Source organism: Narcine bancroftii, chromosome 2, assembly GCF_036971445.1.
Source record: "Narcine bancroftii isolate sNarBan1 chromosome 2, sNarBan1.hap1, whole genome shotgun sequence".
Taxonomy (NCBI): domain Eukaryota; kingdom Metazoa; phylum Chordata; class Chondrichthyes; order Torpediniformes; family Narcinidae; genus Narcine; species Narcine bancroftii.
In genome coordinates, this window is record NC_091470.1 from 248859670 (window position 1) to 248871850 (window position 12181).

The 12181-nt window shown below is 40.6% G+C and overlaps 1 protein-coding gene across 11 annotated transcripts in view; it reads right to left on the reverse strand.

Moving 5' to 3' along the window:
- The window catches only part of LOC138755215 (myelin basic protein-like), a 169253-nt gene that overhangs the window by 4237 nt on the left and 152835 nt on the right, over positions 1–12181 (reverse strand). For 9 of the 11 annotated variants that reach the window (XM_069920793.1, XM_069920798.1, XM_069920795.1 and 6 more), the window contains 4 exons: positions 9775–9882; positions 8327–8359; positions 7640–7681; positions 2769–2876 (listed from right to left, as the gene is read on the reverse strand). In XM_069920793.1, coding sequence (XP_069776894.1) covers positions 2769–2876; positions 7640–7681; positions 8327–8359; positions 9775–9882 — 291 coding nt within the window. Of the gene's footprint in view, positions 1–2768; positions 2877–7639; positions 7682–8326; positions 8360–9523; positions 9641–9774; positions 9883–12181 lie in introns of those variants that run through there. The other 2 variants (XM_069920803.1, XM_069920804.1) reach the window with 2 other exon arrangements.

Genomic DNA, 12181 nt, shown 5'->3' on the forward strand with positions numbered 1-12181 from the left:
TCTTCAGTTATTCCAAAGGGACCCATTCCCTCACTTATTACCCTGTAATCTATTCTCTCTCACATGCCCATTAGCTCCCTTCTGACTCCTGCTGCCCACCGACACCGGGGATAATTTAAAGTATCTGTTCGAGTTGTGGAAGGAAACTTAGCACCTGAGAGAAGTCCACTCAATCACAGTAAGAACATATAAACTCCAACCAAATATCACAGGAGGTCAAGGTGGAACCTGGGTCTGGGGCCGTCCAATCCCTAGTCAACAAAATCTTTCTAAATGAGAATAGGACAAGTCTACCATAAATGGACTTGAGGTCTATCCCCTAGATTCCACAGAATGATAAACACACACTTTATACACAGCTGCCTTTTTTAAAAAAGGAACTTAAGGCTAAATTTGTCTGCATCATTGCAACATTGCAATTTTTGCACTAACTGCAACTGTAAATATTGATTTATTCTTTAATGTTTATTATCTTTTATACGTATTGTTTGTTGTTGAATTTTATGAAGCTGGGTTGCAGCAAAACATGCAAAAATTTTAGTGCATCTATACCAGTGGTTCTCAATCTTTTTCTTTTCACTCGGATACCATTTTAAGAACTCACTATGCCATAGGTGCTCTTAAGGTGGTGTGTGAGTGGAAAGAAAAATTTTGAAAACTATTGTTTTAATTGTACCTTATTGACTCGTTATGTGCACGGTTTCATAACTGCAAAGGAAATGGGCCAATGACAATTTTCCTCAAACAAAGTATTTCAGTAATAATTGGGTCTAGAGCAGCGATTCTCAGCCTTCGCTTCCCACTCACATCCCACCTTAAGCAATCCCTTACTAATCAGAGCAGCGATGTTATAAGGATTACTTAAAGTGGGATGTGAGTGGAAAGAAAGAGGTTGAGAAGCACTGGTCTATACATTGTACTATGGATATGACAGTAAACACTCATCATCACATCTCATCCATAATTTATTGAGATTTTTCCTTTCCAGTTTTCTTTATTCCTTCACAAGAGATGACTAGAATTTATTGTAGATCCCAAATTTTTCTGTGAACTGTGAGTTTTGAGTCCAGAGAAGTTTTGACTTCCAAGAAGTCCATGAATGAAGTAACAGAATGATCCTTTCTGGCCATCATTATAGACCTACATCTAGCTTGTCCTTAAGGTATTTCCAAGTCATTTACCTCATTGAGAAGAATAAACAAATCATTGCAAGTTGAGTTATGGCAACAAAACTGAAAGGATAACTTTACACCTGCATGTGTTCAATTGTCAGTGCATGGGGGAAGGCAGCTGGTTCACAGATGAATTTCAGTTCACCTGTCACAGATTATTTCCCCCACTAGCTGGTCTGTCTAGAACTTGGGATCACTGTCTCAAAACAAGAGGTCAGGCATTCAGAATAGACAAGAAAGAATTTACTCAGCCAGAGGGCAGGGAAATTTCAGAGTTCTTCATCCAAGAGAGCTGAGGAGGTTTAGTTATTGAGTATAGTCAAGGCAGGGATCAATAGGTTTTGGGTATTAAGAAAACAGTAGGTGATGCTGAGAGCAGCCCATGATCTCATTGAATGGTAGAGTAGATATAAAGGGATGAATAGCCTCCTACTTCTATTCTTTATGTAAACCTTTTAGAGTTGTTTATGGGAATAGTCAGGTCAGCTATTCACATGCTGCCTATATTAATGGCTAAAAATCAGTGTTCATTTGTCCATTGAACCCTATAAATAGACCCAATAATCCGACAATGCCACATCTCCTAGCTGTTCTTCCATATTTATTTTGTTGCCTATAACTTGAGCTGTAATGGGGTGCAGCTTAGTTTGAGAAGGTTATGGGTCTAAGAACACTTCTGCATAAACATCCAAGCAGTCCCACCAGAAGAGAACTAAGGGGGTCCTGGGCTTCTGAAGACGCCATTGTTTAGTGGAGACTTTAAACCCAGGTCTGCTCTGAACACAAAACATCCTGGGACCTCTTCTACTTATCCCTCCATTCTCTTCATCTGATCTCTGTCACAATCAATTGTTCCTGTGGAAGATGCATTCATGATGCATTGAATGAGAAATAAACTTTGATTAATTAACTGGAGCCATGGTGTGGCAGTGGATACGTTACTGGACTACAGTACAAAGAACTGGACTATTGGCTTGGAGACACTTGGAACCACCACAGCAGCTGGGGAGTTTGATTTGTCATGACAACATCTGGAAACAATAGCCATCATAAGTAAAGCTGTCTGTGAAACTATTCATTTGCAGCAATTGTACTAATAATGATCAAAATCAATATTGCCCATCAGACAGAGAAAGTGCTCTCTCCATCTGATCCATGTGGCTCCTAAAACAAACCGCTACAGCTAAAATGATCCAGTAAACCACAGTTCAAGGAGAAAAGGAGATGTGCAATAAACACCAGCCTTGACACTGATGCCCATGAACAAACAAAGCTACATTAAAGGCAAAATTGGGAACTACAGCATACTGAAACAGGCGCTTTGGCACACCATGTACATGCTGACTGTCAACTACCAGCCACACTCATTGCAACTACCCTCAGATCCCCTCTAAACCCCTACACCTTTATCTAAACTTGGTGTTTTTCTGACTTGGCACCAAGCAGGCAACCAGCAGAAGAATTCTGGAGCAGAAGCAAACTGCTACCTCCACCTGGCATCTATGAGTACATATGGACAATTCTTCTGACCTACTCTAGCTAAATGAATGCTAGTTATTTGATGACAGATGAGGAGAAGTTTAGTTTCATTGTTACCATTTTGAAAAGAGATGACAGGGTGCCTGTCCCATCTCTTCGTCCTTTATAAGCCGCCTTTGACTTGGAACCAGTTGCAGCATAATGTGGCCTTTGTCCTTCAGTACCCTGTGAAAACACCAGCACAGAACATTAAACGTGGAAAATCCCAACTCATTCCAAGAAATTGATTTCCTCCAAATATTGTCGTCAATAAAATTTACTGGTTGTGTTCTGAGCGAACTCACCTCACTTTGCAAACATTTGCAATCTGGCCAGGCCTGATAGTAATTATCCTTGATGGTGATTATAAGGAAATTTAGCCGATTCTACTTTCATAGACCAAGTTACAGTTTATCATGTAATTTTGAGAAGGTTTTCCTCATTGCTGGTTGCTAAGTCTTGATTCATTTTAAAGCTCAGGCTTGTTGGTTTTGCAGGTTCAAGAACACATGGTTTAATTAAGGTTTTTGTAAACATGACTGCTAACTGCCCATCTGAACTGTGCCAGGAGGCAGAAGTCTATTAGGCTGGTAGGTCTGGACTCACTTAGATTTCCTCTGATTGAAGTGAACCAAATGATTTTAAAAATAATCTGATGTTCTTTAAAAAAAGAAAATTACTTGAACTTGAATTTTCCATCCAGGATGTTGGGATTTCTCTATAGATTAATGAATTCATGTTCTAGCAAGTAAACCATTCACTTAACTGCACTGCCATTTCTGTCAGGCGCAGATACAAGAAATTGCAGATGCTGCAATTAATTACAAAATAAACACAAACTTGCCAGAGGATCTCAACAAATCAGCCAGTGTCCACAGAGGGATGTGGACAGTTGAGATAATGGGTTGAGAGCCCGGCTCAGGACTAAGCCTATTTCCGTCAAAGGCACGATTATGTTTTGGAACAAAGTGGGAATTCATTGGTCATTTTACTGTTTTCCAGGAAGTGGAGGGCCACTGGAATACTTCCCAACTAGTGTGATGGATGAAACTGTAGTTCCAGCAAAGTGGAACTGGATGATTCCCATAGTTGTGTGGAGACTGTTTTGCAGAGTAGGGAAGCATCTTCATGGATCAGTTTGTGCGAGTTCCAGGACTAGGTCTGATCCCTTGAAAGGTATACTGCTCTGTCCATTTTCCTTTATTGCCCCCGATACCCCATCCATCACATCTTGGGCAGATCACTAAAGGACCAATTCTCCTTTGACTACTCAATGATTTTGCACATTTCCAAATTTCATCTTTCAGGAGTAAGTGTTAATCTGCAAGCCTTAGCTAATCCATGTGAATTTTGGCAAGACCTCGTTATCTGCCACTGAACAGCTTGTTGCAATATGCATGCTGGGAAAATGTACCTGGGACCTGCAAGTAATTTTTTCTATAATCATATTGCATCAATATTCAATGATTGACTCATCCCTGCCTCATGTTGCATTATCCTAGGAGCAATATATTGGGCTTCATCACGCAGGAGGTGTGGAAGAATGAGTAAAAAAAAATTATGGAGAGGTTAATGAATGCAACATTGATCATAAAATCTCAACTGCAAATGAATTGTGATGGGATTGTGATGTACTCACAGTAGCACCTTTTAAATTGCAGCACCTGGGTAGCCCTCCTGGGACTCAGGTGCAATTACTGGGGCAAAAGTGCTGGAAGCACCTTTCTAATTTTAGGGGGAAATCAACCCATTAAATCGCCAACCTGGCAATTTAAAGGGGATCCCACCTCCACAATGTGGCATCACGCACTCACCGGATGTACTGCCAGAAGCTGCGCTGATGTCTCCTGCATAAGCTGGTTGGTAATTTTCCCGTTCAAGTCGCCTGTGGATGCGACCTAGGAAAGTTTAACTGGGTTCCCTGACTACCTCCGAGGTAAGTCATGGACCCGGTTGGATTCTAACAGGGCTGATTGGGTCAGACCCTTACTAACTGTCGCATGACTGGGGCGCTAACTGGGCAAATTGCGCAGTGAATCCCATTTTACATGGCAATTTGAAAGGGCCTAGTGTCACTATTTCACCCAACTGCAAGTGCTGCTTTCAATTTAAAATGGATACATTTATGTACAGGCCACAAGAAGTACACGGCCATTCATGTGATCTAGTGGGCAGAAAGGCCCGTTTCTTAAGAACACAAGAGTCCGCAGATACTTAAATCTGGGGCAAAAAAAAAATCTGCAGGAAGAACGCAACAGGTCAATCAGCATCAGTTGGAGGAGAAGAGTGGTCAATATTTCGGGTCAGAACCCTTCATCTTGACCTGTTTCTGAGCTGTTTCAGCTTGTGACTGGACAAAATTCCCTCTTTATCCAAAGCCCTTTGCTCACCACGCAACACATGCTAAAGTCTATGGCGAGTTGTTAACATAGGCAAAGCACAAGGCAATCTAAAAGAGTCTGAGTTACATTTTGAATTTTTAGAGTCATTGAAATTTTCAGGTCAATTTAAAATACAATCTATTACGACATTGAATAAAAGTACATCACATGAAACATGAGCATAGCATCATACATTATTCATGCACCATGATGTGTGGGTTGATTACGTCAGGTTTTCAATTGAGATGCAATTAGTTGCCTGTGTGATGATGAGGTTAATTGATTAGTCTCTGTAAACTCTTCTATAATTCCTGAATTGGTACTCTTACCAGCAGAGAGCTGATGAGCTTTGAAGTTGGCATGGACAATGGTCAAGATTCCAACCAAGAACATTTTCCATCCATTTCTCTCTCTCTTTCTATCCAGCTGTTTATTCTCTTTCTGTCTTTACCAACCTCCCCACCTTGATAGCCTCTGCCTCTCTTCCATGCTTTCTTCTTCCTCTCTCCGCTTGTTGTTAGATGTAAACTCAGCTGATAATGTTTTAATCATAGGATCATGTTCCATACCTTGATCAGAAACATAAAGTCCAGGGTGACTGGGGCAGAACTGATGGAGGGCCACACTGTCTGAAGGCCAGCAACAAGGCTGTGCTGTCACATCTACCATCTTTCAGATCAGACAGCCAATTGAGGTGCCTACCTGAACAACTGGAGTGAAACCATTATTATGTACCACTCTGCAAAATGGGGAGGGGGAGGGGGAGGGATGTTGGTGTTGCATTGGTTAGATGTCTGCTAATAATTGTCTTCTCGAGAAAATGATGTAAACAGAAACCTGGCTGATATCACATTGCTGTTAATGGGATCTTGCTGTGCGTTATTGACATGCCATGTTTCCTACATTACACAAAGTTAAAAAACAAGAAAAAATCTGCAGATGTTGAAAAACTAAAAGATAAAAATAGTAAATGGTATAAATAATCAGCAGGTCAAGGAATATCTGCGGGGAGAGAAAGAGTCAATACTTCAGGCGGAAAAAATATTGAAAATTCTGAAACTTGAAGGGTCTTGGCCCTAAAACAATAGGGAAAGGAAACAAAATGCTGCCGACCTGCTGAGTATTCCCAGCAGTTTCCATCTTGTTTTATCTCTGCCTGGGTACTTGGAATGAACTGCAGCTGAGAAAAGTGTTGTAGAAATGTAAGTTTGTCTGACTCCCTGTTGTCTTTGATTGGCTGTTCTTGCCTGGCTGCTTTTCCCTCACACCTAACCTGTCCAAAGCATGAATCATTCATTCATCGAGAGAAGGGGCCACCCTAGCTACAGACAAAGCACAAGAGCACAATCCTCCCACAGCTAACATCTAGTTTAAGTTGAAGTTAATGCTTGCACCCAGAGCCTTGAATTTGGAGTCTGAGGCACTTTGCAGGTTTAACGGGTGACAAAGGAAGGTGAATTGCATTGTTAAGCCTTTCAGAAGCTGCTTTACTTCTCCACAGTTCGAGGAGACAGGCAGTGAAGGACTGGGAAACGGAGAAGGGTACACAACCCCTTCAAAACTGCACCATTCATCAAGATTATTGCTGATCTTTAAAATAATTTTGCCAGGACTGGCGGGCTGGGACTGTTTACTTTTAATACTCCGTATAACTCTATGACTCTGGAGGTCCAATATTTAGTCTGGACCCTGCAGATAACAATTAGATGATTGACAATCCTGCCTGTTTTATGCCACCACCCAACTGTTTTCTACCCATGAGAGTGAACATGTCTTTTCATCTCCTTGCATATGTCATTGAACTAACTGCTTCCTTTGTGATTCAGTCTGAGGTTCATCAAGTAGAAAATGTGATAACCTGCTTACAGAGGTGACAGCATTTTAACCAGGGTTTAGGCACAGGAGCAGACCATTTACTGCTTGCAGTCTCTGTTGATGTTTCTGTCTCACAGGAGCCCCATGCACCTTGCCTCATCTCATGCTAGCAATGTTAAGCCTTGCCTTCCTCTCCTCTCCGGTCAAGCTTCTGGTGAATGTATTTGGTTTTTGCTGACGTTCTTTGTCTCCATGCATCCAAACAAAAGTATACACTTTCAGAAAATGTCCAATTCATTTTATCCACTGGCACAAGTTCAAGCAACAAATGTCTTGGAATTGTACCAGGTGGGGTTATCATGAAATAATCTCTTCCATGCTCATTATTATCTTATTAGTAACCAGCACATGCACTGACCACAAAGAAGGTTAATGATTCTGTTTTATTGTCCGAATTCGATCCATCAGATATTCAGAGTTATCTATTATAAAATGTTGTTTGTTATAAATGCCAATTGGAAACTTGAAATTACAACTATGGTGATATTTCACCAGATCAAATTGTTCACATTTCTGGCAATGGTTAGCTAAGTATGGGAATGGAGTTTATCATGAAAGACCTTCAGTCATTGGATGAGGAGATGACCTGAAAGGTCCTAACAGTAAAGGTGACAGCGCAGTTCAGGTGATGAATTATTGTTAGCCATTGTAACCATTATCCTTGCAGCAGAAAATGCAGATTTTGCACCTTACCCAAATAAATTTAGTGATAGCTCTACTTGCTCCAAACTTTGCCTGTAGTAGTGATGAGAAAAGGTGCCATGATAATCAAAGACAATTGGAGACAATTCCCAAAACAATGAGAATATAGAACATGATTACTTAAACTTTCCAACCAATGAGGGGGTCTCCGACATGTAATATCAATAGGCCATCAAATATTAATTCTATCACCGGTGTTCTTTGCTGACATCAGTGCTCTGCTCTGACTCTGCGGAAAGCGTTCTTAGTTCTGAGATTAATAGTCGTCAGGTTCAAGGCCTGCTCTGAAGACGTGAGCACACAAATCCTAGATATGGCTTCTGGTTGGGCACTGAGGGGAGAATTACCCTCTGCCTTTTATGTGAGATGGTTAACCAAGGCCCCATCTGCCTCCTTAGATTGAGGTTAAAAATAATGTGACACTATTTAGTTGCCTAGATGATTTTTTTTTAAAGTGCCTGCTTATTTTCCTTCGTAACTGCAGATGGTATCTTGTTAGGTTCAAAATATGTGTACACTTCATTCTGTGCTATGTTATTCTGTTCATCTTTAGCAAATGAAGATTCACCTGACATATTCTCTTTAATTTTAGAGGAAAGGGATATTTTGGTTTTTTTTTACCCTGTCACTATCAACATAACCCAAATCTAAGCAGAGAGGAAGGAAGAGATCATTTACCTTCTGTTGGACAGGTGCCTTCTTTGGTGACATCTACAAAGAAACAGAGAATTATAGATTTATAGCTGAGATGAACATAGTTTGCTCTGGGTGTCCCACTCAATAAACGAAGCAGGCTTTCTTCATAAAAGACGAGTTCAAAACTTCTCATCATATTGGGTGCTGAAACCCTTCTCTGACACATCCAAAGATGCACCAAATGGGTCCTACCCAGGACAAAGGATCAAAATGTGCATTTTCCCCATGAGATTCTATTTCTAGACTGTTAGCAGGTCTTCAGTTCATATGCTTTGAATTTTAAAAGAACAGGATGGTCTCATTGAAACACAAGATCCTGAGGGGGTGAGATGTTTCCACAAGATATCTCTGCAGAGATATCTGCAAGGCCAGATGTGCATCAACGTGCATCAATGCCCACATCTAGGGTAAGAGGCATAGTTCTGGTAACATCAGAAGTGTTAGGCTCTGCAATTCTCAACCCTTAACCTTTCTCCTTTAGAAACATAATTCAGTTCTTTGACCAATTGTCAAATTTGATTTAATATGCAACTTCACTTCTCATAATATAGAAATATTGTTGATGTTGAGATAATGGCAGTCAGTTTCACAAAGGGAGGATTCAGCATGACACAGCTTGCCCTCATTAAGAGTTAAAAAGTTAGGACGTCATGATGCAGCTGTAGAAGGCAACAGTGAGACCACCCTCGGTTTTTGTCACACAGATATCAGAAGGATGTCAATAAGTGGAAAAAGGTGCAGAAGAAATTCATCAGGATGTTGCTTGGACTTCAGCAATAGGCTGGATACTAATTATCCAGAGTGTAGTTAGCTGAGGGGTTTATAAAATCATGAAGGGCACAGAAAAAGTGATTGATCTCCAGCAGAGACAATTCTAGAATTAGAGGGCACAGGTTAAAGGAGAGAGACATTTAAGAGGATTCTGAAGGGCAATGTTTTTCACTCAGTGGGTATCCATATCTAAAATGAGCTGTCAGAGGAAGCTATAGAAGACATTAGGACCATTAAATGGGTAGATAGGTTTTGGAAGGATTATGGCCCAAATGCAGACATATGGGACTAGCCCAGAATACCAAATTGGTCATATGATTGAGTTGGGCCAAAGGGCCTATTCCATGTTATATTACTCTACGACTCTATTGATCTTCCTGAGTTGTACGCATACATTGCAGGAGTTTCTTTGGAAGTAAATAGTTGCAGCACTGGGAACGGTTGTGGAAATATGGATTGAATGGTCTTCCTCATTCTTCAGTAGCTTGCAAGGTGCAGCTTTGATTGGTTTGTTCTATGTTCGATCTTAATGGATAAAATGGAGAGATAAACCATTTTTTACTTATTAATTCTCCTCTTAAAATATAATCCAGTAGAACTTTAAAGCATTTAGCTTGAAGATAAGTGCCCCTCCACTTAAAACACCAATAGCCTCTCACCATGTTCTTAAAGAAGTGGACAACAGCGCTATCGTCAGTCTGTCTCCCTGTTCCTTGATGTGCCTTGTGTGTAGAGGGGGCCATTAACACACTCCTGGTGGCAGGTTCCTGAAACACATGCAGATTATTTTAACACAGCACTAATACAAAACTTGTAAACTTTGAAAAATAATTGAAACAAAAGCAGCAGACTATTACGCTAATTCCCTCAGATCACTCACGACTATTTAACTATTTTAATATGCATTGTAAACAAGATTCATTTAATATATCACTTACAGGTAGAATTTCCAATCAAAAGGAATTCTCACTTAACTTGTCATCAGTTGTAACACTATCAACAATATTTGCAAATAGACATTTCAGCAAGGATTTAAAATATAAACATTTAGAAAAATCCTTTGCAACTAATGAGCAGCCTGGGGTAATGGGATACTTTGAATGAGAATATACCAAGTGCATGTTGCCAATTAATGAGATTTAAATCCTGGTTATGTGATGAGCAGTAAAAGACAAATGTGCTGGAGAACTCCGCAGGTCACGTAGCATCCATTGGAAGGGTGACAATGTTTTGGGTTGAAATATTGGTTACCTTTTATTTCCTATGGATACTGCATGACCTGCTGACTTCCTCCAGCACATTTCTGTATTGCACTCGACCTCAGTGTCTGCAGACTTCCTTGTTGATCGGATGTGCAGTAAACCTACTTTGCTCAGATTGTCAATTGCAGCCAATCCCTGTATTCCATCATTTATTGAAGAAAATACAAGTAGTTGCAGATCAATGTTTGGGATTATATATATCACTGCACAATGACTAACCAGGTAAAAAGAATGGCTTTGCTTGGTTAAATATAGTTGCCCACACCTGGATAATAACAATAGGATCATCTCTGTGTCACATGGATTTCAAACTGAATTTACTGTGGTACCTCCAAGTCCCCCTCCATCTTCATTGTAGTTCATCAGAGACACTCTGCTGCCTAACTTTATCAGTTGGGTCTTGTTTCTGGAGGTTCCCAGTAAATAGTTGTATTTACTATGTTGTTCATGGGATGTGAACATTATGTTTGATCATTTATCCTCAATTCGCTCTCAACTGAGTTAAGGGTTGACCACTTTAGCGGTCCCAAAGTCACATCTAGATACAACATTAAAGCATATACATGCCCTTCAGTTCACAATGTTGTGCCGACCGGTACCCACTCCACAACAATCCATTCCTTCCCTACCTCACACCCATAACCCTATATTTTTCTTTAATCCATATGCCTGTCCTAGAGTCTTTTAAATGTCCCTATTGTACCAGCCTCCACCACTACCCCCAGCAATGCATTCCAGGCAATCACCACACCCTGCGTAAAAAAAACTTACCTCTGACATCCCCCCTAAACTTTCCTCCGCTCACCTCAAACAGATGTCCTTTGGTATTTGCTGATGTACTCCTGGGAAATAGGCCTGATAGAATCATAAAATAAAATAGAATACTTCGGGACAATAAAAATGATTTTCCAAATGAAAGGCAGAAGTCAACTGAAGACGTCAGTATCTCCAGAGGTACTCAAGCTGTACAATGTGGAAACGGGCCCTTCAGCCCAACTGATGCATGTTAACCAAGTTGCCCTTCTGAGCGAGGTCCATTTCTCTCGAACCCTTTCCTATACATTCACATGGCTAAATCTATTTTAATTGTTGTGATTGTACCTGTCTTCACCATGCCCTTTGACAGCACCACTCTTTGTATGAAAAAGTTAAATCTCTCCCTTCACATTATATCCATGCCCCTCATTTTGGACTCTCTCAATCTGTGACTATTTATCTTATTCATGCCCTTGGTTTAATATTCCCCACCCCCACCCCCTCATAAGGTCACCCCTCAGTCTCCTACACTCCATGGAAAAACATCTCAACCTATCCAGCTCTCATTATCATTCAAGATCTCTGATGGGATGAGGGTGGCTAATCGGTGAACTAGATCCATTTATATAGCAAACACTGAAACTGGTGTGATTATATCCATAGTTGAAGAGTTCCCATAGATACTCCTGCTGTCCCCTCCCTTCTTCACCAATCATCTCCCATTTTTGCCACCCCCCCCCCCCACTCTTTTGATCGGACGCTTACCAGCATTTTCTCATACTTTGATGAAAGGCTCAAGTCAGAAACGTTGGTTATGTATCTTTACCTTTGCTACATAAGGGACACTATTTGACCTGCTGGTCTTCTCCAGCATTGGTTGTTTTTACTCAACATCTATCAGAGCATGAGGCTGAGATCTGCAGCCCCAATCATATATATATGGCAGCATTATCCTTTACCCTTGCAAACTTGGATTAAACAGGAGTAGACAAGCTTGTATAATTCCCGACTATTTGTGATTCTGTTGGGAAAGATGATGGGAATGGGA